This window comes from Poeciliopsis prolifica, unplaced genomic scaffold (assembly GCF_027474105.1).
Source record: "Poeciliopsis prolifica strain line A6 unplaced genomic scaffold, Auburn_PproV2 SCAFFOLD008, whole genome shotgun sequence".
Taxonomy (NCBI): Eukaryota; Metazoa; Chordata; class Actinopteri; order Cyprinodontiformes; family Poeciliidae; genus Poeciliopsis; species Poeciliopsis prolifica.
Genome location: NW_026562383.1, coordinates 16,661,918 through 16,688,047, shown reverse-complemented (window position 1 = coordinate 16,688,047; position 26,130 = coordinate 16,661,918). Strand labels below are relative to the sequence as shown.

Sequence of the window (26,130 nt, the reverse complement as noted above, 5' to 3'; positions counted from 1 at the left end):
TGTTCAACACAAGATATTCAAGAAAATCTTTTTAGCATGAAGATGTTCTTCAATATATAAAGATGCTCCTACATTGAACATCTTCAGAACGTAAAATTTGTTTAACATAAGATGTTCAACTTCTGCTGAAGGACAATGTAGGACAATATGTGCAAACATAGAACATAGGACATGTTGGGCAGTGAAAAGTCGACTCATGACTTCAGCAAGGAACAACTAGTGGTACTCAGATTCAGTATACCTTCATGTCCTCTATAACTAATTTGTTTTTATTATATCTGAGATTGTTTTTTGTTGTTTTTGGGAGCTTGATGTGAGGGGTTAGCAGCAGATTGAGAGTGCAGGTTCAAGTTCAATTTGTTCATCAATCCAGTTTATTTGATATGTGTGCATATGTGCACGTGTGTGTATGTATTAGTGAGCGTTTGTGTATGGCCTTTGAACTCCTTTTCTGGTGTTTAAATGCTTTTACAATGCGCAAGTCAAAAATGACCCATAAGACAATCCTTGTACCCTAGTGGTGTACAGCCCACATGGAAATGTAAACAAAAGCAAAGCATCACTTTTTCTAAAGACGGGATCAAATTAAGAAAAGTCATAAAACTTCAAGTTGGAAAAAGATTTTTTCTCTACAGCTAAACATGCTAGTGGGTCTCTTTTGACCCGCAAGACAACAAATGGGTTAATTGTATAACATTGCAATTTAAAATGACAAATTGAAACAAAATTGTACATATTTGTAAAGTGGAAGGAAAATCGTACATAGATTTAAATTTTTACGGAATTACAGATCTGAAAATTGGTAAGCGTGATTTTCTATAATTTTCTTCCTACTTAAAATTTGCGGAATCAGTTGTCAGTTTTTTAATTTCAAGGATCAGGCAAAGTAAACGATCCAAGAAGCAGCAAAGAGGCCTGTGAAAACAACTGAGGAGCTGCACCAATCCACAGCTGAGGAGGGAGGATGTGCTGACAAGGCAGCCATTAGCAGTGCATTCCACAAATGTGGCTTTTATTGAAAATGGACAAAAGAAAAGGCATAAGAAATCCTGTTTAAATAACAGCAGCAAACATGTGCTCTGTTCAGATAAATCCAAAACTAGTTTTGCTCCATGTGTGCCAAAGTCATCCAGGAAATCATTTTTACTGTTAGACATGGTGGTGACATAGATGCACAAGAAAAGCATGTTTATCCCTGCTTTTCTTGTGCAGGGACATACATGTTGGTCTGAACTGATGGGAAGATGGATCTATGGGCTTCACTGTGTTGCAGCAAAAAGGGGTTCCATAAATGGGTTTTTGATTTTCAACAAAAATCTACTCTACAATTATTCTATACTTGTGTTGTTCTTAGAGAAAAGTTTAGGAGTCAATATTTTGGTGGGTATTCCAACACAAAAATAAGATCTTCCTTTTTCCCTACTGTGTACAAGATGCCAAGAAAGAAACTGCAGATTAACAAATGTATTGTAAACAACATTAAGATAGAGAGATTGCAACAGATTCTTCGAAAATGTCAAACTTGGCCTTCAGAAATTGTTCTAAGAAAGACGAGGTTAGAAGGCAAAAGTCCTCCCTGGGAATATTGCATGAAGTGAGTGTGCATGAAAGTCTCCCCCTTGTCACTCCTGAGATTTGGAAAATGTTCCAAAGGCAAGAACTTTCTAGACATCAGTTCAGTTTCTGATAAGCCCTAAAAGTCTAATTCTGATTTTGATTCAAAACTGCTCTGCTTACTGTTTCCATTTGAGGTTCAGTAAAACTTGCAAAACATTTAACAACCTAAGGGAGTTGAGCTAAAATATATATATTTTAATGCATTTTAATGGCATCAAGTACCAGGCTAAAAGTCGAAGCAACTCCAACAGCCTTGGTTTTAAGTTTTATTGACTTGAAATGAAAAGCAATTCAGAGACAAATGGATTTAGTTAGATATTTAATACAAATAAGACCACAAGCCACTTATTGCTAATTTCATCAGGCCTGTATTTTTCTTCTCCTCATCAGATTTGTTTCTTCAAACATACTTCAAACCACTTCTCTATACAAATAAAACACAGCATACATATAAGGTGTTTATATCTGTCAGAAACAAAGAGCAAGCTTTACATCCAATCAAAACAAATTATGATATACATTTGTAAGAAATGACATGAACAAAAAAGGCATCGAGACGGAAAAATGTGATCAGCATATACACCGGATCCTTTTTCACAGTACTGAGAGCATTTTATACTATATATCCTGGAATCATAGAGGATGAAGTGTGATTCTTTCACACAAGATGCTTTACTTTCATAGAAAGAATGAAATTCATTTTGTTAATTCTAAGATAAACATATCCAACTTCAAACTTTGTAGAGAAGAAGCTAAGGAATCAAAAAACACATCGTATATCACAAAACATCAGAGCAAAATTACTCAAACTAAGAGAAACTAGAGCTATAGCTTTTACATTGTGCTTTTTTTTCCCCCCATCCATGTAATCTGGTTCTGTTTGTTCCAACTCCGTCAGTTCGCTAAAGCACATCCTATATCGTACGCGGGAGAAAAATATGATCTTGGTCATTAAATCATGTTCTTCTAAATCACACATAAAGCCAAGGAAGAGCTTCAAAAACGTCCCGGACAGAGTCAAGTATTTCCTGTGTATGCCCAAACTAGAACTAATGTGTCTTCCTCTGCTCATCAAAGAAACTCCATCGGTTCTCATATTATCTGCCATACAAATAAACATGCATGATTCCACACGCATAATGAAGTTGCAGGGGGTTGGAATGAGAGCCTTATGTTTGTTTTAAGATTTCATTCTCAGTTTTGACTTGCAAAACAAAACCCTCCACTGTTAAACACTTCTTCAAATCATTAGATTTGAGATAAAACAAGAACTCTTCATGTCGTAATAATGGCATACTTCATTATGCAATTATTCCCTCCTAGATTACCTCCTATGAAGTGCATGTTGGTTAGATGCAGGTTGGTTTAAGTATGCAGCTTAGACAAAGTGCATTGGACAAGTCTCGGAAAAGCCACTGAGGGAGAATATAGAAGGAGTGCAGAATACTGCCACCCCACCAGCAGCACTCAGTGATTTAGGTAAGCACACATACATGCATGTACACACACACGCACAAACACACACACCAACATCCTATAATCTTTCATAGAAGAAGCTTTCAAACGGAAATCCCTAATTTGTAAGCTGCTTTCGGATCAGCCCATCTTCGCTGTCGCAACTTGAGCGTCATCGCTTATATTTACATGTATTAATACTAAAGTTGTGGACTTTGAGGTTTGCTAGGAATCTTTATGTGCCTTACATGTCAAGAGCTTCACCATTAAATAAAATAACTTGCTGTGGGAGACATGACTGAAGAGAGATCGGACAAAGCTGAGCAGCTCTGGTTAAACGCGCAAGAATTTGTGGTCAACCACACAAAATACCATTTTAAGCATTTTCTCATTACACTGGAGATAAATTACTTTTTTTTCTGACAAGCAATGGAATTACAACAGAAATCAATAACTTAATATATTAATTTTAAATAATAACTGTTAACAGAACACATCTGGTCTGCAAAGCTTGTACAACAGAACAAACATTTTACAACAACTGCTGGACAATATACCATGAAGCTGCTTCATTTTGCCACAACTAAGTGCGGATCCATACATTCTTGGCATACTCAGTTTTTACCTCGATTACAAACAATATCAAACATAACTCAATGCGCACGCAGTTCATGACCTTTAGAAGAAGCCAATAGAAATGTGCGATGTAAGTAAAGAGTGTCAGAAAAACTGAACTTCAAGCAGCGTTGCTACAGTAAGCTCCTGCAAACTAATGAGTTTGAGGATCACGATTGGAGAAATCTGACATCAGCCAGCTATTACAATCTTGTTCACTTTCTTGGCAGGTCACACTACGCCTGTTTAGTGCCAAACTTCTCTCACACGGTATAATAATTAAAAAAAATGTGTAGAATGAAATGGAAAAAAAGTAAACTGAGTGCCTTCTGAGTTAGTAAAAGTATTCTGTTTGAAAAAAATATTTATTTTAGATTGCTATCCCTGCACAACTCTACAGGCCGGTCGTCGAGTAGACCTGGCATTAGTAAGCGATTAGTCCATTTTCCAGTGGTGAAGTTTCAGCCGATGTTAATCTCCACTCGATAAAATAAATACAGTTTTCAAGTTATGTTTTAGTTTAGTCTTAACCCTGTTTCTCTGGTAATCGTAGAGCTGTGTGTGCCTAAGTGCTATTGGATCCACTCCACATGTTTAAGTCTTGTCCCACAAAGATGAATGGCTGGGTGAGTGTGTAGCATTAGAGCGGTTCATCGAGGTTGATTTCTGGTAGCGGCTGTCTCCAATAACAGAAGGAGCTAAACTCAGGCATCACAAAGGCTTCGTTCTGCTCTTTACTCAGCAGAGGGAAAACGTGCTCCACCAGCTCACTAAGTCTGCCGTAGCTGTGGAAGGAAAGAAGCGTGTTAGGGAATTTTAGTTCGACATTTCATATTTATAGAAAATCAGCTTACAAGAAGTGATGTACATTTCTCCAATAGTAAAGGACCCCCAACATGCATTTAGGTAATGACTGATTACTAGTATGTAGGTATAACAAGGTTTTGAAAAGTTATATTTTATTGTAAGAGAAGTTTTTATGATTGAGTAGAGAGTAGGGGTTGCTCTTAAACCAACTTGATTTGAATCCAGGTGGTTCTGTTTGGTTAACCTGTGAGCAAATGGAAAACCAAACTTCTGTGACTTTAAATAGGAACAGAAGCAGCAGAATTGCTCCTAGATTTTCAGCTTGGCCAGAGTTCACAGTAGATTTTTTCAAGACAAAGAGTAACCTAAATGTCAACAAAATTAGTGTCAACAGAAGCATCATTAGACAGTTGGAGAATAAATGAGACAATTACAAGCGAGAGCTACTTAAGGATGAAACAAAGCAAATTTAGAGCTTTGATGTTCAATGTGAGAAAGTGAAGAAATGTCCCTGTGAGACCGTGATTTGCAGTATCAATGAGATCATTCTTTTTTTCAAATTTACTCACGATGACTTGTTGCCCTTGGTCTGCTCCTGGATCAGCTCTCCTTTGGGGTTAACTGTGAAGATCCGACATAGCGGGACTCCAACCTCTTTATAGGCAAAAACATCCTGAATGAAGACAATGATAAGAGGCTCACTGCACATGTTGAATATTAGATTATAAACGAAGCCAAATGAAGTACGTCTTGGGTTTGCATGTTCTACGGATGGAAATACACATCAGGGTCTCTTCACCCCCTTTTAAAAAATAGGCTTGAATTATAACATCAATAAAGAACATCTATTAAAGCTTTGGAAAGCCACATGAGAAAAATGTTGATAACCTCACATGAACATGCAAAATGATATGTCATCAACAATAATCACATATTTCCTGTTTTTGTTCCTCTAAGAGCATCCGATGGAAATATTTCAGCTGTTAGAATAGATCGGCTTTTGTGTTTGTTTATTTAATTTATTTTTTTCCTTTGCTGAGCAACAAAGTTTCTATGGTTGCTTCATGGGGTGTATGTGTTTACACAGCTGAAAACAGAAGAGGGTGATGCTCTGCCCATGCTTCCCTCCCTTCCACATGAGGTCACACAGACTCAAACTTACCAAGTGACCTCAACTCTGGTTCAGCCCTGAACTGATTTCACTTGTTTGTGTCTGCTAACTGAGACAAAGAGTCATGTTGACATTGCAATACACCCTTGAGTGCAACAGCTTGTAATAAAAAAATAAAAAAAAACAAGTTCATGTAGAAAAACAAGCACTTCAATATCTGGCAGTTTGAGATTTTCTGACACGCATTAACTCACATTAACTCGATTCCCAAAGGCAGCGTAGAAAGGCTGTTTATTATTCTGAAACAGGTTCTTGATGTCTGTAAGGCATTCGATCTTGAAGATCTCTGGTTTTTTCTCGATGACCTCCCTGAAAAACAAACAAAAAAAAAAAAACATAACAGTTCCATGAGTCCTCTGTTACCATATTAAATGAGAAGGTCTTATGCCAAGCATACTTTTTTCATATTCCATTCTATTAAATTTATAATTTCAATAGACAAAAAACCCAAACCTAAAGACACCAAGACTTCTTAATAAGTAAAATACTTTGATGAAAAAGGACTTTACAGGAAAATGTTTGAAGAAAATAAAATAAGACACTCAATTTGAAAAGGCAACATTTGAAAATTACCAACATCCATCGTATGCCAGGCCATAGCAACTGCAATGTCTAGCCTTCAAGGTTGTAAAACATTCCCACAGCTCTGACGCATGACTCAAAATACACCCAAGTAATGTTTAATTAAAATATAAACACAGATCTACTAGTCTGCAGCATTACTTTTTCAGTTCATATCTGATAATAAATCAGTACAAATTGCTATATATGAAAACGGAAGATATGCAAGGACAGAATCATGCAACACAGCTAACAAACCTCTGACAGTGAAGTCCACACAAAGCTAGCAACTCTGACAGAAAGTGAAGGGTTAGACTGGTGCAACAGTCACAAGATTTTGAGTAAAACCACAAATGCTGCAAGCTCTCCAATGCTAAATGATTAGTTTAAACACTGGATACATCTTGATCATGAAATATGATTTATTCCATCTTAATCTATTAGCAAGTAGAATCAAATTGTCATTTATGCCCTGAATACAAAATAGCAGCTAAGATTCTTAACATACATTAGCAAAAGTCTTAAATAAACATAGATACGCATCTATTTACCCAAGAAATAATGCAAGTTTCAAGGGAGAAAACTAAGGTTTGGCATTATGATAATTGAATGTACATGAGAACTTTCTGGATGAAAGTATTGGTCATAATCACACTTTATTGTACCTGTGGAATGCAGAGAAGAGGCTGCTGGGAGACAGCATGAGCGGTCCTCGTGGCAGGATGATGCCTCCATCATTGACCCACTGCAGATAGCCTCTCGTCATGTCGGCCATGCCGATAGCCCGAGCTGAGCAGTACAAGAATTTGTAGCCATTCCTGGAAATGAGAGAAAATGACTCATAGCCTGCACAAATCACCATCGATAACTTCGATATAAAAGTTCCAAGAATTTTACTGTTACTTAGAATTTTACTGTTACTTAAGTGTAGATTTACAGCATCTGTTCTAGTCACCAAGGTTTCTCCTGTGTGGTGGTAATTTTTCTAATCTTTACTAAACCAGCAAATATAGGACTACAAATTTAATTACTTTCTTTTAGCAAGAATTAAGTCGTGATTATAATTGAGCACACTGAGTCATCCACTTCACAGCATCCCACGCAAACACTGAGAGGAAATATCAACTCCACAGAAAGCCAACTGGGAATCAAAGATGGGCACTTCTAACCGCTGACCAAACATTCATTCTGTCCCTGTAATTAATCCCGGTTGTTGTGCACTTACTCAGCCACAGAGTGGTATAGCTTGGCAATGCCCTGGTGGGTCCAGTCTTTCCCCAACTGTGGGAGAATCTGTCCAAACACATCTGATCTAAAAAGCAAACAAACATTATTGACATTATGTTGGAAAAGCCTCCAAATGGGAGGCAGGCCACTCAAAAAGCAAAATGGAAGAACTGTAAAGTCACACCATATAAAGAGAAAAATATATAGGATTCTTAGTACAGACTGTTCAGAGAAGGTTAAATAAGCCATACCCCACTACATTAACATGTCATCATGAATATAAAACTTTATGGGATTTCCTTTGCTAATGAGAATTACTGGCCCCATCGGGAAGACACAGAGTCACACTCAGCTTATGGCTGTGTGAACTGACAGAATGAGATGTAAATGGGCTCATTAAAGATCCTGTACTTTTCAACCTGTTCTTAAAAGAGCACCACGTCACATGCTGGCCTTGGGCTATGCAGAGATAATAAGCTCCAGTTGATCTGGACTTGTTTGATGTCAAACGTCAGAGAACAGGGATGAAATGTGCTGCATACATCAGTTTTGGTTCAAAAGAAGAACTATTGGTAAGATAATTTATGAAAACAGAAAAGCACTGCATTCTGGATAGTTTTAAGAAGTTCTTTAAATTTTAAAAGATTAAAAACATTCATTATCAGTAGAGATTTATAATGTAATCTACAATATTGATGTACTCTTGACCAAAATGTAATGTTTGTTCACTGTATGGCATTTTACATTTTTGCGTTTTTATTATGTAAAAGAACCGTGACCCGCCTTGCTGCTGAAATATATACAAATAAACTTGATTGGTTGATTGAAATGAGACTTGCAGCACAAAAATTTGCTTCTTTTTCCCCCATCAGCCTTGTGGTAAAATATCAACAAGATGAACAAGTGACAATAATTGAAGACTGCAGTAAACCTTCCACACGAGTTACAAATATTTATTTATAGCGTTATTGTCCGCCCTACAGTCTAATCTGATCATCTAAGCTGAAAATAATACATACCGACAACTGAAAGTTATATCAGTGACAATAAAGAGTGCTGAGCTACAGATGGTGCCTTGCTAAAGAAAGAAAGAAAGAAAAAAAAAACATTTCCACTTCTGCATAATGAATGTTTATGGAGCAAGATGCAAGACTGACAATCTGGGCCTTCTCTGATTTTAAAATAGATCACCATTTTGCAGCAAAAGTCAAAGAGGCTCCAGCATGACTAAAGAATAAATCGCAGTTTCTAAAAATATGCAGTATGGTAAGCCACTATATTTGCATGCATTTATACAAAAGAAACCCAATAAAGTGTTCCAAAATTAATCCCCCAACTCCCCATATGTGCTGGGCTAAATTAAAAAAAGATGCAGGACAGACTTTTTTTTTTTTCCATAGTTTTGGCCTTTTATTTCCTACTTTTAAATTTTCTTTTGAGACACCTACTTGGTGATGGTACCATCAATGTCAGAGATGATGACTTTGTCATCCCAGTTCCACAGGTAGATGGTCCCCTCACACCGGCATGTGCCTTGGTACTGAGTGGTAATGCTAAAAGTCACATCATTTGGTCCCTCCTTTAGTTTCAAACTAGCCTGGGGAAAAAGAAAAAAAAAAAAAACAGAATGAAAAATGTAAGGCCATCTGGAGGAAGAGTCCATTTCATTCACAAGAAAAAAACCCAAACATAGGGAATGGTCTGCTGAACAAATTGTTTTGTCATAATGCAAAAATCTGCACAGGTCTTTAGAGCCCCCTACCGGCACCAAGCATAACAATAAAATACATATATTTAGCCAGTAGGGGGAGCTCTAAAACACAGAATAGATGCTTAGATCAAAGCACTATGACATTTCCTAAAATGAAATTATGACAATAAAAACTATAATGAGACAATAGAACAATTATTCTATTTTAGAAAGCAACAAAACACTTACTATCTGATCTGAGGAAAGACGTAGTGACTTCCTGTAAGTGTGGGGAGTAGAATGATGACCATCTGCTGGCTGCAGCCTCTCTTGGCAGGATGCTGCACTGACCTCCTTAGATTCCTCATCACTTGATGTGTCTCCAGCTTTTGGCCTACAGGACAAAGCAGTTATGTTTATGATTTACCCCATGAAAAAAAACTAGTGAAAAAAAAAAGACAGTGATAGAGCATATATTAGACATTAAAGTAAAGTATTAAAGTAGCTCTTGATTTTGGATCATTGCTGATAATCCTAGATTTTGTTTCTATAAAAACAGAATATTTAATAAGACCAACAAAAACAGATGCAAACTGTTGAGGAAGACGACTAATTTGAGTCGCCCAGCAGGCTGTCAAGAAGGGAAACCATCAAAAGGTCATTGATGAAGCTTGACGTTCAGTATCATATTCAAGAATGCTACTGTAAAGTGAAATGTGAAAAAAAATGTGTCCCCTCTGTATTCATCTTACAATGTTGAAAACTACATTAATTCTCAATGTTGATATTTAAATTGAACTTTTTCAGGACCTAATTTTTTCCATAAAATTCTTAACACACGTTACAATAGTATTCCTCCGAAGTGCTGCATGTTATGTGAGTGCCTTCAATATGCATGTATGTCTGTACATTAGTGTGTCACTCAAAAGCAACAAAGCATAAAAGAGGCTATAAAAGAGGTCTGCATATTCTTTAAGTTTTGTTATGCACTGCAGTAGCAGAGTGATGCAGGAGAAGAAGCAGAAATCTGTTTACAGGGATCATGATGAGCCAGAAAGAAAACTGCAGTGAGCCTATTTTCCCCCCAAGCTGTTAAATCGGCTCTGAAGTTAGACATGTGTTCTATCAATTACACTTTTGACCCACATTTGACTGATACTGTGTTAATGTGCCAACACAATGCTAAACCCAAAATTAATAAATAAAGGTAACTAGATCAATTACTCAAAAGCATCTGCCGGCTGCAGCCAGCATCAGCAGATGCAACAAAATCCATAAATTATCCCAAAGAAAGACTCCTTCAATGGCAGCTCTAGTATAAAACTGTGTATAAAGTATCTAATATAACATGAGTTTCAGTTTTTGAATTGAATAACTGAAATGACTCTTTAAAATTCCAATTTAATGAGATGCACCTGAATTCACAAACGACTTTATTCCAATTCCATACTAAGTCCAGATTTAGTTTGATGTTCAATATTTCCACATTTTAAATTATCAATGTATAGTACATACGGTAAAGTCAATTTCTCGTGAGAAATGGAGGGTTCTCCTCCCTCTAACTGAGACTCCTCCTTGGTTTCAAGCTTCGTTTCAGACTAAAAAAAAAGAAAAGAGAAAGTATTAGGAGCAATTAATGTAGCTTAGAATCTAGATATGGGAAAAAATATAGTTAATTGTAATATGGGCAAAGTGTTTTCTTGCATTACCTATGAGAATATATACCAACCTGTTTGACTGAACTATCTGCTCTTTTTCGCCAGAACCACCAGCGACCTGATTTTTTTGGCATCTTCTCCTTCATCCAAGCCTCCTCTGTAGCCTGTAAGCAAGAATAAAATATATTTACTACTGAGTTAATCATTCTTTGAATTTAGTAAATAATTAAGATACAAAATAAATTTAATTTAAAAAACTTACCTTTGGTAAATTCTTTTGAAATGCCTGTAGACTTAGAATCAAGGGTGCAGCTAGTGTCCAATTATAATATCTAAAAGACAAACAAAAACTAATTCAGACACATAAACTCCTACAAAACAAAACTTTCAAATTAGATGGAATAAAACAAAAAGCTGACAAACCTATTTCCTATCTTTACAACCAAGTTAGGGTTGTCTATGATTGCTGGATTTTCAGCAAATTCATGATATGTGATGATATGTTCCATAAATTTTTCTGCAAACACAAATAGCATTCAAAATTAATTACAGGTAAAGTGTAACATCCAGCACATTTTAATTTTTATACCTGAAAAGCTAACAAACATGTATCTAAACTGATAATTTAAAAATTTGCTCTCTTATACACAAATTAAAGAATTTACGATAACATATGAATGTCTTATCTGAAATCAGCAGGCAAACTTTATTACTGACCTTTGGATATTTCAGCATTTTCTGTGAGACCGCCGCATAGAGAAAGAGTGACATCAGGGAGGTCACTGGCCGAGTCAGAAAGACATTCTGTCCCGCTGTCAGCAGCTGCACTACCCACGGACTGTGGAGACTGGGAACCAGAATGCATCTCTGAGTCGATCCAGTGCTTTGCTGTTGCCTCAGACTCACTGATGGAAGAAAGTTGTAGGTTGAAATTGATATTATTTACAGGTTTAAAATACAATGCGTGTTTAATAAATAAGAAGTGAATGTATTAATGTTTCTTATGTGAACAAACCTCTTGGGAAAATATCTTGCAGCCACATCAGGTTCAAGGACATTTAGGTCATCTAGGTAGATGTCCTCTGGACCCTGGTGCTGACTCCTCTTTGGGACTCCTGCATATAAAACATAAAATCACATGCTACTTTACAGTGACTTAGGAAAGTATTCACAGCCCTTATACCTTCTTACCTATGAATCTCTGAGTTGACAACATATGTGAGCCAGTGGCAAAGATGAACAACATGCAGTCTAATTAGTAAGGCTGCTTACTAATTAGGAGTCATTTTTCAAATTTTATTTATCAGCAGGAACCATTTATCTTCTACTGCATAGTTAGGCACTGCTTTTGTTTTGGTCGATTATAACCAGTTATATTAAAATACACAAAAGTTTGTAGTTGTACTGTGACAATATGTCAAAGTTTAAGGGTTTTGTGAGGCTCTGCTTATGCATTTTCTTTTATTTACTGCAAACCAGAATGTGCGACACCCAGTGTGTACCTTTCTTCTTGGAGGGTGAATCGGTATGTTGGCTATTTGAAGGAGTGGAGGTGGTCACATTGGATGGAAGGACGTCAGGAGGTTCTGTTGGGGTTAAAGGACTCACAGACGTTAAGGTGCTGATGCCTGCTAGACCATCAGGTGTTACAGTGGTGATAGGGGTACGTGGCTCAGGCTTGACTATGGTACACATTGAGGGGACGTCATCTTCCTTTTCAGTCTCTGTTTCATTTGCCATAGCCTCTGAGCTGAGGATGACTCGGAAGTGGGTGCTTTCTGATGGGGTGATGGTCACAGTCTTTAGTGGTTCAGGTTTTTCTTTCCTTGTGACCTAAATATTAAAACAGCAGAAGTCACTTCAGAAAACATGGCAAATTGGCATCTGCTGTGACTTTTATAGAAAAGAAGTGCTTACCCTGGTTGTTTCTGGAAACTCCCCCCAGGTCCACTGCATATGGGACTCTGCCCTCAGCAAACTCTCTGAAGACTTCATCACCAGTTCAGAGTCACTCTTTGGGGAAAAGGCCTGAGACAAGCCATGACTGAGAGACAGGAAGTGAAACGCAAAACATGAATGTTTTATGCATCTATGTTAAACATATATTTGAGATGCAAAGTTTAGCTTTACACATACCCATCACCTGATGGCCATTCACCGTCAGACAATGGGTAACTTTCCAGATTATGTCTGACTGTAGGCAGTTTGGGGTCAATTTCACGGATTGTTGAAGTTGAAGGTGACCTATGTGCAGAATGCAAAATGTATATAAATATATATGTGTTGTTAAAAGCCTTTCCTAGCAGTCCGTGAACCCAAAACTACCTTGATACATGTGGTGCAGATTCTTCATCAGAGCTGAGATCCATCTCAAAAATCTCTTCGTTTTGTCCTGTGGCCGACACAGCATTGGTTGTAGCAGTGACAGAATTACCAGAAGACACCGGTGGGGTCAGCTCTTCTCTACGAGGGTCTCCTTTGTGCTTCTTTCTTCGTCTTTTTTTCTTTTTTGTGGCAGTGGCACTGGGAGCCGGGGGCTCAGGTGGGTCTTCTGGGTCGAAAGGATCATCATCATTTGGATCTTTAGGTGCCCGGTTCTCAACCGCCGAGATCCAGAACAGGTGACTCTCAGTGGGTATTGGGGATGTGGCCAAGTGGGCAGGAATAATCTGCTGAAGTGGAAATTTGTCAATATACGCCGGAAAAGTTAAGCAACAAAACAATAGATGTAGAGACGCAAGAAGCTGTCACAATGGGAGAAACATTTGCAACTGTCAAATGTGTCAACAGAACAAAGTGGGTGGATTTCTCAATACAGATCTTGCTGTCACATCAGAAAGTGGTTTGTTGAAAAGGGGAATATAAACTGCTTAACTTCTTCTCAAATGCTTATTTGAAACTTGATCTAACATTTTTCTTTCAGGCATAAACAGTTTAATTTTCTTTCCAAACTAATGTTATGTGTACTTGCAATGCTTACATTTTCCTCTTCGGCTTCCTGGACAAAAAAAGCCTCTCCATTGTCACCGAGTTTCATATGCAGGTCTACAGGATCACCATTTACTTCAATATCAATCTGAAAACAAAGAAAATTCAGGATGATATTTGTAACAACATGAAAACCAAGAAAAGAATCTGTTCTATTGACAGTGGGTTTTATAAAAAGATTTTGGCAAACAGTGATTTAAGATGGCCAGTATGAGGCCATTAGTAAGAATTTCCTTTAGTCTAAAACTCAAAAGACTGATCTTTGTTGAGCTGAGTGAACACACCAGGCTTAGTGCAGAAATATATCTAAAGGCAAGATGTTTTCTCTACTGCGCGTCAAAACTTGTTCTGTGGTTTAGTCAGGGGGCAAGAGATTGAGTGACAAAAGTTAACAGGAAATTTTAACATTATGCACGTAAGTTGCTCCATTTGTTCTTTGAAGCTTTTACTATATATATATAATTTTTTTGGAGTGCTATTTTACATTAGGATACATTACAGTGTTTCAGAGATGTGTTTATGCCTGAAGGCAACAAAAAGAAGGGGTGTAAAATGGGAGACGATAAAAAGAGCAATTAGCTGCCAACAGTACAAGTTGTAAAAATGTCTTTTTTCTCTGATGTATTTTTCCAAAGGTATTCTTTCTCAACTCATCACATGGGGACAGATTCATGTTTAGTTAGGATGGGCCAACCACAGTCTACATTTTTACTGCCAAGAAAGCAATGGTTTGATCAGCAATCAGAAAGATTGCAATTAAAGTAAAAAATACAAACTATTTAGGTAAACTCATGTTTCACCTCAGGGATTATAAATCCTAATAAGCATTCAAGTCCCTAGGGCTTTTATTCTGCAAAGCAGCTAATAACACAAGGCTTTTTGAGTTTGCTGGGGAAACCCCAGTGGAATGGAGCCCATTCTGTAATTTAACACCACAATATAAAAAAAAAAGTAGCAACATCTGGAAGACACTACAGACCAGGCTGGCTATGGCACAAAAGTACTCTGCAACATGACACCAGATCATCAATATTGGGTTGAAAACCACAGCCACCAGAACGTTCTTTGTCCTCCCTTTATAATAGATTACTGCTTGGATTTTGTCATGTGTTGTACTAAACTTTTCAGCAGATCCTGGATTCTCTACAGGTTAGAGATTAAATTTCACTTGGTGGAAGAAACTATAGCAACTAATCCGAGTGTGGCTTTGAATTCCAGGTTCTAATTAATAATGAGACAGAATAAATGAGGCTTCTCCTTATCCACTTACAGTCAGTGAGAGGTTAGATTCACTTCAAGCGATTTTATTCACTCCATAAACTTATTGTCAAAATCATCTTTGAGCTACTTTTCAGTGTAGGTAATGGGTACCTGCGCTGAAAGTGTAATACACTAATGATTAGTGTATTACATGAACTTGCATTAGTTTCACTAAATTAATTTACTTAAATCTTGCAAAGCACTTATTAGAGAAAGATATTAGCTGCCATGGTAAAATTGTGTTCAATTAATAATATTTACCAAATGGAAGGAATACTTCGGGGTTGCCCTCCAAAGTGACTAATGTTGAAAAATACATTTCATGAAACAACTTCCCAAAAGGCTATAAATACACAAAGCAGCAGTCCTCAGTTATTTGAAAACTGCGTCTAGGAACAGGTATAAATGTTCATTGCACAACAGCTCCTCTGTGAGCCACCGAGGACCTTTCCTTCCCTCCCCCATGCATTCAAGTTGTAGAGCTGTTGCCATAGAAACAACTCATTCATTCCTTTCTGGGCCCATCAGCATTCCAGCTAAGTGGTACCGTTAGGCAGACTCGGGTCAAAACACATGTTTTCTTGTACACCAAGTAAAAAGGATTTTTCAGAGACCCCCTAAACAAGCACTCCGCTCAAATTATAATTTATAGGTATAGGCACGGATCTAAAAATATTTCATTCGAGTAAGCCAATGGAAATTTTTACTCCAACCACACAGATACATACATTTTCTAAACGAAAAAATAAGTGCAAATTAATTTTTATCTGTATGCTTTTTCTAAGATTTGGTTAATTTCTCTGCTCAGATTAAAAAGACAATGTACTAAAGGCAAGAGAACAGAAGTTAGGCTGCACTTTCCAAGTTATACAAACCACAGCTCACACATTCTTACAACATGCAATTAAACACGTAACAGTTCATGAAACTGAAATCGAACGCACACTCCTATTGCAGGACAAGTTCATATCAATACTGATATTTTGAGCCTTTGTAATTAGCATTCTCTTGGAGATATTTTTTTGTGTGGAAGTACTCTACCAGTCAAAAGGATTGAAGAGCTGACATTTTAATCCATCTTTAGCAACTTGTTTTAGATATCTGCACATCACACGACATAAGGGAGTTTTGGAGATCCTGAATGGTTATCCCTTTGTCTCTGTGTGTATAGGACAGTGTTTAAAAAAATATAGAAAAAGAAAACTCACAATTCATTTTTAAATTGTATTTTAACTTTAATAAATGCCAGTCCCAATTTTAATGTGCCAAACATAAAAAAGATGGGCATGCTACAATACACTGATGTAAACCTCTCTCCTAATACTGAAGCATCACTACCAAACTGGACACATTCTTCTGCCCCTTCTCAGCAATTAGGCTAATGAAAAATGTGCTACAAAAATAGTCTTTACCCTAGTGAGAAGCAAGCACTCAAAATATCCTAACTGTTCCAAAGCCAATATTAACTGGGCTATCTCAGAACAAATAGAAATAGTATCAACTATTTTTGGGGGAAAAAAAGAAAAGAAGCATGTTTATTCTGCAAGTGCAAAAGACTTTACTGGCAAAGTAGCATGTTGTGATCTCTATGCGTTTGTTTAATAGAAAGCCAGAGCCATTCTTGTGGCTAATAAAAACTGCAGCAAATATTACTTAAATTCATTTAAAAAAATTTAAAAACTTGCATCATTAAGGCTGCACCCAGTAATCTACTTTTCTTTTAATGAATGAGCTGCAGCATAACAGTTGAGAAGGAACGCAGATTTAAGGACAAAATAATGATATACATATTTTTTTAATCATCTGTATGACGTGTTTTACATAATGAGCTCACATTATGCTGTTCACAGCCAGAAAAGTGGTCCACAAAACATTTCTTAGAGGGTAACCTTCCTCAGATTCTGTTGTGGCCATGCTTTTAATACGTTTTACTTCCCTGGTGTCTTGTGCCACAGAGGCCTGGCAATAACTCATCCATTCAAGTAAGGCGTGGTAACATACAAAAACATTGGCAAGACAAACTATTAGGCAGTGGTCTTTAAGGGCTGGAGTTGGAGACAACAAGTGCAGCACTAGTTGTATCTGATCAGTTGTATAACTTAGCTGCATTAGTGTTACTATAATCAAATTCTTTGCATCACAATAAAGTATGATTTCATTGCTCTTTTTACAACTGGAAAAAGGATTTTAGCATATCAAGGGAGCAAAGTACAATGTTATGTAATTCACAGTAATGTTGATAAGCTCACATGTGGTATATGTGAATATCCTTAATGACACATGAACTATTTTTCACACATAGATTCAAAGAAGAAAACCATAATATTGAGGAAAACCAATCTACTGAAAACCAACAACTGACTTTTTTAAACCGCTATGCCTGCAGATTCCTTAGCCATAGAAATAGCCAATTGACTCATGACTGAGTCAATTGGATGAAACAAGTAGAATGAAAAGACAGATCAAGGACAGATAAGTGAATCGTTTTATCTTTCAGTGGTAGCTCAAATTTACTTTGTGCACACTGCTAGCAAAAAGCTCTAACTGGTAGTCCTTAAGCTGCTTGCTTGTAGAAGCAACCAGATAAGTAACAGCAGTTGTACCATGGGGGTGGAGCCAGAAATACACTTTTGGTTTCCTTTGTATATTGCTGTTTTTAAATGTGTAACAGTTAGTTATAGAATTTGATTTTAATACACTTGTGTTGAAAGTTGATCAAAAATGTCCATATGTTAGACATGATAGTTTGAAAAGAGAAAAAGTTTAAAAAGAAAATCTTGGTACCAAGATGGACATCAGTTGTAAATAAAATATAGGCAATTTTTTAATACATCTTGAAATAATTTTTTCCTCAAGAACTTTAAAACCATCAATATAAATAAAAAATATAAAGGAAAAAAATTGAGGACAAAAAGTTAAACTTACTACTTTTTCTTTAGAGCGCAGGACACCCAGCTTGCCAAAGCGCACATGGAACGGGGAACATTGGTAGGTCCCATCTCTCTGGCGGACAACAACAACATCAATGCAGCCCGACAGCGTGGCCTGATTGATGCCTTTATACAGTTCTTTGACTGTTACGAGAACTTGACCAGCCAATTGTCCCACGTAATTCATGGTGTCCGTCTTTAAGGGGAAAAAAAGAAAAAAATAATTTTACTTACATTTAAAAGTAAGACCTTATGTATACACAAAACAATACAGTTCAACTGTTTATGAAGTAACCTTGTCCTTTTTTTTTACTATTCCTTTCAGATTTTAGTTCTCACTCTGATTGCCTTCACTACAGTTGTTTCTCTGAACCTAAAGGCTGACAGAGAGCATTGTTTTCCTATCTCTGGCTATTGTCCAACATGAGCAACAACAGAGCGAGCAGCAAATGGATGGACCAAAACAATGAGATAACCCTAAACAGAGGTCCCACTGCGCTGCAAAAATGGAAGCAGCTGACATTGTTTACAGTAGTAACTCCCAGCGAACTGCATTTACTGCCTTGTTAAATTTGTAAATGTGGTTTAGAATTAGTATTAAAATGATTTTCAAAACATTCATCTTTACAGATACATTTGTTTAAGAATAAAGTTATTTTTACAGTTTGCTGAAATTACTAAAGCAAAGAAAATGACATACAGGCCAAGACTGAATTTGATAAAGTTTGATACAGCCCCTGCTAATGTGCAGCAACAGAGGCTGTATGTGTAAACATTAACTTCACAAATAAACATGTTTTCAGTTTGCTGGGTCAGGGTCTAATTTGGTGAAGCCAGTAAACAAATTCCCATGTTGACTTCATGTTTATATAACCTGATTTTCCCCAATACCACAGTAACCTTTGTTCGCAATCTCACCATGAGAGGATTTAAGTCGGAGCAAATGGGAAAATTTTTCAAGGGCAGAATAAATAAATATGAACATTAGGTGAGATATTAACCTCGTTAGAGCAAGCTGCTAATAGAAGCACCTAAATGTCACCAAAATAAAGAAAAGAAAATCATTCAACACCAACATGTTTCAGTAATGGACACAATTTTCCGTAAGACTAAATAAAAAAAGTGTACACAAAGACCAATGTTAATTTTATGTTCTTGGCTCTCTTTCCACATAAGTTTCTTTTACAACCTATAAATATCGATATTGAATAAAAGATAAATACATATAATTTCTTTGGTATTGAACTTGCTGATATTTTCCATTAAAGTTACCATTTAAAGAGCTTAGAAAAACTTGAGCCAACATACAAACTAATCTTTTACATTATTAAATACAAGTGAGAAGAGGTCAATCCTAGTAACATGTTTTCTGCTGACCACGAAAGTTGCTTTCCAATCACTCATCATGTGAACTGTCTTTTAACTAGTAGTAAAAGCCTCATAGTTCCAGGGTTTTACTGACCACTACTGAGTTCTATTTTTATAACTGCTAAAATTGGAATTGTAAAGTTATATAAAATTACATATCCTAAGACTCCTTTTAAAATCAAAACTTAAAAGCAAAAAAATACTGACAGTAAAAAGAACAGGTTCCTGCTACAAGCAGTACCTTTGAATAAAACTTAATATTTCCATTTATGTATCAAAATACACATTCAACAGTAAATGTGTTATATCATTTTATTCCACTTTCAGGAAAACAGAAAATAAACAAGTACAAACAAATTGATGCATTCTTTTCAATCAGCAGTTCAATAAATTGCTAAACTACAGTTAAACCATGGTCAAACCAAAAACAGAAGAGACTGTTTGGGAGACACTTAAGAAAAAAAAGAAAAATCACCTCGCTGGCAAGGAGGGAAAAAAGTCATTTAGAAACTACAGTTAAACTAAAAGTGAAAGATAATCACAAGAAAGCTGTAAAATTGCAAATCCAAAGGTCGGCTCTTCTGAATGACAAGAAAAAGTCTAAAGAATGCATAAAAAAACCTGAACCACAATAATATAGAGAATGAGAGGAAAAGAAGCAGTTTTCAACATAAGCAGACATGAGGAGAAGGCCTCACATCAAACACAGTTGAACTGTTTCAAACCATCACCCTTTTCTATGAACCAAGCAAAAACACCGTTGACCACAAGTGCCACAAATTTTAAAATCCCAGTCCCATTTTCACAAAACTGAGTTCTTAAAAAACATTACAGTCTCCAGTCTTTCACCATAAGCTGTGACCAAGGACAGAACCCTTTCAGACTCACCAGGGACCAAGATGACCTCAAAGAGGACGACTCATCAGCTTCACTATAGTCTGTGTTGTCCTCTGTGTTGCTCCCCAGGAGCTCCCAGCTTGCCCAGGATCTCTGCCTCTTCATCTCAATAAGTGGAGCAGAGGCCGTACATGACAAACCTCAGGATACTCTCCTGGGACCAATAACTTTTGCCTTTAGATCCCGGCAATAGTTTAATGCTGCCATGCTGAATCCAATATTCAATAGGACCCACCTACTCACCTTTGAATGATTGCCCCTGAGGTAAATACAGATATGTTATCTGGAACTTGTGGCAATTGTGCAAGACGGTCGTAAACACCGCCATCCTTCTTCTGGGATTTTCTCTTCAGAACGTGTACTTGTACTCATCCAGTCAGCTGCCAGGGTGCACCGATGTAAGCCAATGGGATGGGAACTTTACAGTGTCAGTGTATAGCTGATAAGGTGAAGCCATTTCCTCTGAACGAATACGCAATGTTTTCTTCTGATAAGAGTAAAAGCTCAAGGGGGGGAAATGCCAAGCTTCTGTCGTCTGCACCTCTTTTCTGTCACATGTACATTACAATCTTTACAGTGTGTTCTTGTTATTGTGCATGACTTATCAAAAGCGTGGTGGAGGTGAACGACACCAAGTTGCTCAGGTCAGCCTATAGTTGATCCGGTGTACTGGACTTGAACATGTTTTTTGCTGCTTATTATCAATAAGATGTTTCACCAAATGAACAGGTGATTGCAAAAGAAATTTCAAACACCGAAAGCATGAGAACATTAGAAATGATTGAATGTTTAGATTCATCAGCCTAATGACAGATTTGTGAGACAAGCAGATGAAATGCAGTCCAACTAATGACAAAAACATGTTTTTCTCATCAAGGAGCTCTCCCTGATCTGGCCTCGAGGATCACTCTGGGTCCCAACTGACTTCCCAAGATGAAAATAATGCTGCTCCAGAAAGGGCCTCAAACCCGCCATCTCATCTGCTCAGTCTTTTGTAAACAAGCCAAAAAGAAGCACTTGAGCTTATAGAGTTGAGGACTTATTTTCTTGTGCTAAAACTCATTTTGAAAGTAAAAACAGCAATGAAGTATAAATTTATAAAAGTTAAGAATACTTTTTTTTCAAATATGTGTAATGATACACATAATGCCTAGAGACATACCAGGATCTCACAATATTAAAATGGGATAGTTTTCTCATCCAGAGGAAGTGTCTCACACAGCATGTTTTATTTGTTGTCAGCGTTACTTCGTCATTGCTAAATTAGCATTTAAGAACCCTCATGGGTACACAAGGGTAATAAATGGTAAGTCATTAGACTCACCATTTATTTAGAGAACAACAGTTTCTAAGCACTGAACAGAACTTTTGAAGACACTGAGTAAAAAGTGAAAGTGAAAAGGAATTTGAAGAAATTTGAACTGGATCAGCTACAACGCTAAAGCATTTACACTGATCGAACCAAAACTGAAAACTCTATGAGAGTTGTGTTAAAATAGTTTGTGATCTACAAAATGATTACCTACAAAAAATAATAATTCATAAACTTTTTTTCTCCTATAGACATGTAGATAATGTAAACATCTGAATCACAGCTTCAGCAGTTTGCTCTTATTAAATTAACTTCCACTGCATAAAAATATCAAACTCAAAGTCTATTTTAGTGTAAAATAATTTGATCAATCCTGAATAATTCCATATTGAACTGAGATCCATCAACATTTATTAAGTACATTTTGGAGTCAATTTTTTGTCTGGTAGTATTCAACACTAGGCTTGCTTCAATAAGCAGTAAATCAATTAATCACATGACATATTAAAACAAGCTTAATAGTATCCATTTGCATAATTTATAGTTTTGCATGATTTATAGTTTTTCTCTGTCATCCAGTAAAGACAAAAACTGGATGACAAAAGTTTCTAGCCTGGTTTATTGTTCTCATCTAGCCATTTTTTAAAGGACAATTTTGTTTACAGATATTTTATAATTCATTTTATTTGCTGTTTTGGATGTTTTTTGTTTGTCTACTTTGAATATTCTAAATGTCTTCCAATTCCAGTGTTAAATGTTCATTAAGATTTAAATTTTATTGCTCTTTGACAATGTGCTTTTGCTGTATTATGTCATTAGCACTATATTATTTAAAAATTGTAAAAAAAAACAAAAACAAACAAACATTGTTTATCTAAATAATTTCTAGCAAATAACCAAGCTGCATAAGTTAGTAACAATGAACATCGAGATTTAACTTGATAAAAATATTTAAAATGATTATGATTGAATTAAATTTTTATATAATTAGAAGCATATCCAGAGTTATCTATAATATAACTTTTAACATAATCCCAATGTGACTAAGCCAAATAATTCACTGACGAGGTTTATGTTACATTACTTCAAGCATAAATACAAAAGTGGAATTACCTCTGCCAACTCATCATGTGGGTATAATTTAACCACAATGACCTAAAACAGGCAGAGCCCTCTTCAATTTTTCCACATTCCGCAGTGCTAATAATCCCTCGTATTCCTCCAATTTTCTTGCTTATTTTCCACAGTGCACCAAATATTCCTAGCTGCTGGGAATTAGTCAATTACAAAACAAAGAGCGTAAATGTTAACTTTGACATTTTCAAATCATACTTCTTTTATAATAGAAAGGAAAGTTTTTTTAAGGATAACAGTCCTTGCTCTTTAAATAGTAAAGACAGTAAAATTTGTTGATCACTACAAAGGGTGGCGATGAGTAGGATTTAGTTCAATTTAAACAAGGGTTTCCTCAGGAAATGACATACGCACAGTGCAGTATTTGTATGTAACCTGGCTCCTGAAGGCTACACCCATTTCAGGAAGTTTAAAGAGTGAAACAGCTAACAACATGATGACAAGCTGCCCTATTATTAGTTTTAGAAAGCATACATTTATACTACTCAAGTTGAGAGGCTTGTCAGCTAAAACTAAATCATTAATTTACTACGGGTGTAGCCTGAAAGGTTTGTTTCAGTAAAGTCTTGATCAATCTAAAAGGAACAACCATTTCCAAATTGCCAGGCTCATCTGGGATATGTGACTATATACAAAAACAGGCATATGTTAAATTCACTAGTCACCTTATGCTGAATTTTTTTTTTCCTCATTTAAAATATATTTACCATGAACCAGTATGAGATTCTTACTGAATGATAAAAATGTGATGCACAATCTAATTGTTTTTTATTGGAACGAGTATAAGACTTACTTCTAGTTTAAACAATACACCATATTGATTAGAGTTATAAAGCCTGCATCATTACAATTCTATAAATTATTTTCTTAAATTATCTGAACCACTTATGCACTTTTAAGTGATGGTGACTTTAAAACTGTCATATTAGTTTCATTAACCCAGTCACACTCAAAATGCTCACAAATTCATACACCAGTACAAAGACGAGAAGAAAACTTAGAGGTTATCGTAGTAGTGTTCTATTTCAAAATATGCAGAAACATGCCTTCTGCCATTTTGGTCTTTCTAGAATAAAAATGGGAGTGTAACAAACTAATAACAGGCCTGATTTACCAACATTGTCCATTTGCCTGTGTGCCAAAAATGTTGTCTACTGTCCATTCAAAGGGTAGATTCCACCAGAAAGCAGGTAAAGAAACAGGTTGAGATTATGAGCAGAAAGAAATTGAATAAGAAATGCCACTTGTTTATAGGATATAGAGCACTCAGGAGATCTGATGCTTTCTTCATTTTGACAATTCATGTCTGATTAACCAGAAGGACAGAAAGTGAGAAAACACTTCAGTCTTTTAGTTCTTTCAGCCAGCTGATGAACAGAGCACAGCAACATGTGAAGGAAGGGCAGTGCTGGGTTTTCTCCATATACCATAAACTCACTCCCTCATTTTTTTTCTCCTAACATCAAAAGGTCTGTGGGGACAATTAATGGCTACTGGTTTGAATCAAATTCATTTGAATTGCATCAGTGACTCGTTACATTTACTTTATTGAACTATGCTTATTATCGTTGCATTATATTTAGCCTAAATACACAACTAAACATGCCTGGCTCAAAAATAAGTGACTTTGGCTTCAATGTTTAAATGGCACTATAAGTCAGGATCTGATATATGCTGGTGTTGTTATTAAATTTGAAGTGTTTTAGTATAAAAGTTGCTGCGTAACAGTTTGAGTTACAAGGTGTTTTTAGTGTCCCCAAGCCAGGTGTTTTGTTCCGCAGTGTCAGCACACCACAACTCATGTAACCTATTTGAAAACGAAAATGAACACAGGTCAGCTGACCTTAACACCGCGTACTTTGGCACCTTCGCGCTTCTAAACAGACATCAGAAAAGTGTAATAGAAATCACAATATTACAAATCAAAGCTTCGAAAAAAAAGGAAAAAAACAAAAAACAAAACCGCGACACATTACGCACGCTGGCATAAAACAGGCGGAAATACAAAGGGAAAATGAAAACAAAAAGTAGCGTCTGCTTTAAACCACATTGCTTCTCGGTTTTACATATTAACTTCGTGAAAACGTGAATGAAAAACAGTGGAAAGCTGGACAGGGGGAAATGAATGGAGTCGGGGCTCGGCTATGCTCAGCTAGCTCCATAGTTATCGCCTGGTTGGAGCTTACGTTACCGTTAATGGCCAACGGCCAGGCGTTAGCTAATGTCAGTAACTCACTCTGTAGATGGTTTCAATGAACACACGGTAGGTACATTTATTCGTTTGATAAATAAATGACAAACCCAATAATTTTGGCTCGCAGTCAAACTGCTTCCATATAGCTAAAGGGCAGGTTAGCCAGCTTAACACGCTAGCTACCATTAGCCAATGGTACGATCAGAAATATACGTTAACATGCATCTCAACATTAGTCCAAATCATTCACCCAATAAGTGCTTACTTCTCGGTTCCTTCAGCCTGATTGCTGCCTTTTCAGGAAAGTTGTAATGTCTTCAGTGAATCCCCATAATTTTCTTCGTGAAACTCCTCTGAAGCCTCTTGACGTGTCCCTGTTTGGACCACAGTGACCGAGTGGTTGGCGTGTGTGTGTGTGTGTGTGTTGAAGTGTAGAAACACTGAGTCGGCGCAGCTGGTGGGACGGTCGACAACTCACAGCTGACTAATTATTCCAGTAGTCAAAAATACATTTCAAGAGCAGCAAATTTTAACACAAGGTTTATAGAATTATATTGAACTTTGTTCTTATGTTATGTATGTATACATTCTAGTTTGATTTGGTTTCTTGCCATATTATATGGGCATGTTATGTTTTTTTTATTTTATTTCACTATTTAGTACTTGTTTCCTCTACGAAGTGTATTTGTTTGTATTGCAGCACATTTCAATCTCTTGTCTCAATATGGAGCCATGTTTGTGTCATTTGTATGAGATATTGTGGATCTGTGTTTTATACCTGATTCTGTTGTTGTTGTTGTTGTTGTTCTTTTGCATCCTATTTTCCACATAAAGAAACACCAACGACTTGGCCGGACAACGGAATTGGCCAATTTTCTCCTGAAAATGCAAGTATTTGAAAACTTGTTTTTTTCTAATTTATTGTGTAAAGTCAAAACTTAGAACTCTAACCATGATCTATTTATAAATACACAAATAAACTGCACTTATTTATTTTTCAAATGCTTTGAATAAAAATTATGCTTTCATGGGGATAACCCAATCATTTGTTTGGGGATTTTTTAAAATTGATTCAGAACTACTAAATCTATTAAATAACTAATGGTACATTTTTCTTGTCTGTTTTTCCACACAAATGACACAAACATGGCTCCATATTGAGACAAGAGATTGAATTATACTGCAAGAAAATTAGCATGGGCAAGTTAAAACTAAAGAAATTCAAAAATGAGTTATGTCAAGGAAA

The 26,130-nt window shown here is 36.4% G+C and overlaps 1 protein-coding gene across 4 annotated transcripts; it reads right to left on the bottom strand.

The window, feature by feature from the left end:
- Positions 1-1,919: 1,919 nt before the first annotated feature.
- lpin2 (lipin 2) lies at positions 1,920-25,785 on the bottom strand. Of its 4 annotated transcripts, none has more exons than XM_055033070.1 (20): positions 25,663-25,785; positions 17,975-18,175; positions 13,782-13,877; positions 13,127-13,473; positions 12,938-13,045; positions 12,719-12,845; positions 12,304-12,634; positions 11,817-11,916; positions 11,519-11,706; positions 11,225-11,318; positions 11,064-11,133; positions 10,873-10,965; positions 10,659-10,741; positions 9,393-9,537; positions 8,902-9,050; positions 7,452-7,538; positions 6,892-7,044; positions 5,860-5,974; positions 5,064-5,167; positions 1,920-4,472 (listed from the first exon to the last, which is right to left on the bottom strand). In XM_055033070.1, the coding sequence occupies exons 2-20, from the start codon at positions 18,164-18,166 to the stop codon at positions 4,328-4,330; spliced, it is 2,727 nt and encodes a 908-aa protein (XP_054889045.1). In that variant the 5' UTR covers positions 18,167-18,175; positions 25,663-25,785; the 3' UTR covers positions 1,920-4,327. The 4 variants fall into 4 exon arrangements, with proteins under 4 accessions (XP_054889045.1, XP_054889044.1, XP_054889042.1 ...); XM_055033069.1 differs by lacking the exon at positions 25,663-25,785 and adding an exon at positions 25,150-25,337; XM_055033067.1 differs by lacking the exon at positions 25,663-25,785 and adding an exon at positions 20,236-20,499.
- Between the last annotated feature and the right edge of the window lie 345 nt (positions 25,786-26,130).

Coding starts and splice junctions, on each gene's coding strand:
- lpin2 (XM_055033067.1), bottom strand. CDS start 20,349: ATGAAGAGGCAGAGATCCTGGGCAAGCTGGGAGCTCCTGGGGAGCAAC. Junction 11,917..12,303: donor TTCACCCTCCAAGAAGAAAG/GTACACACTGGG, acceptor TTTTATATGCAG/GAGTCCCAAAGAGGAGTCAG. Junction 11,319..11,518: donor AAATGCTGAAATATCCAAAG/GTCAGTAATAAA, acceptor TTGTGTTTGCAG/AAAAATTTATGGAACATATC.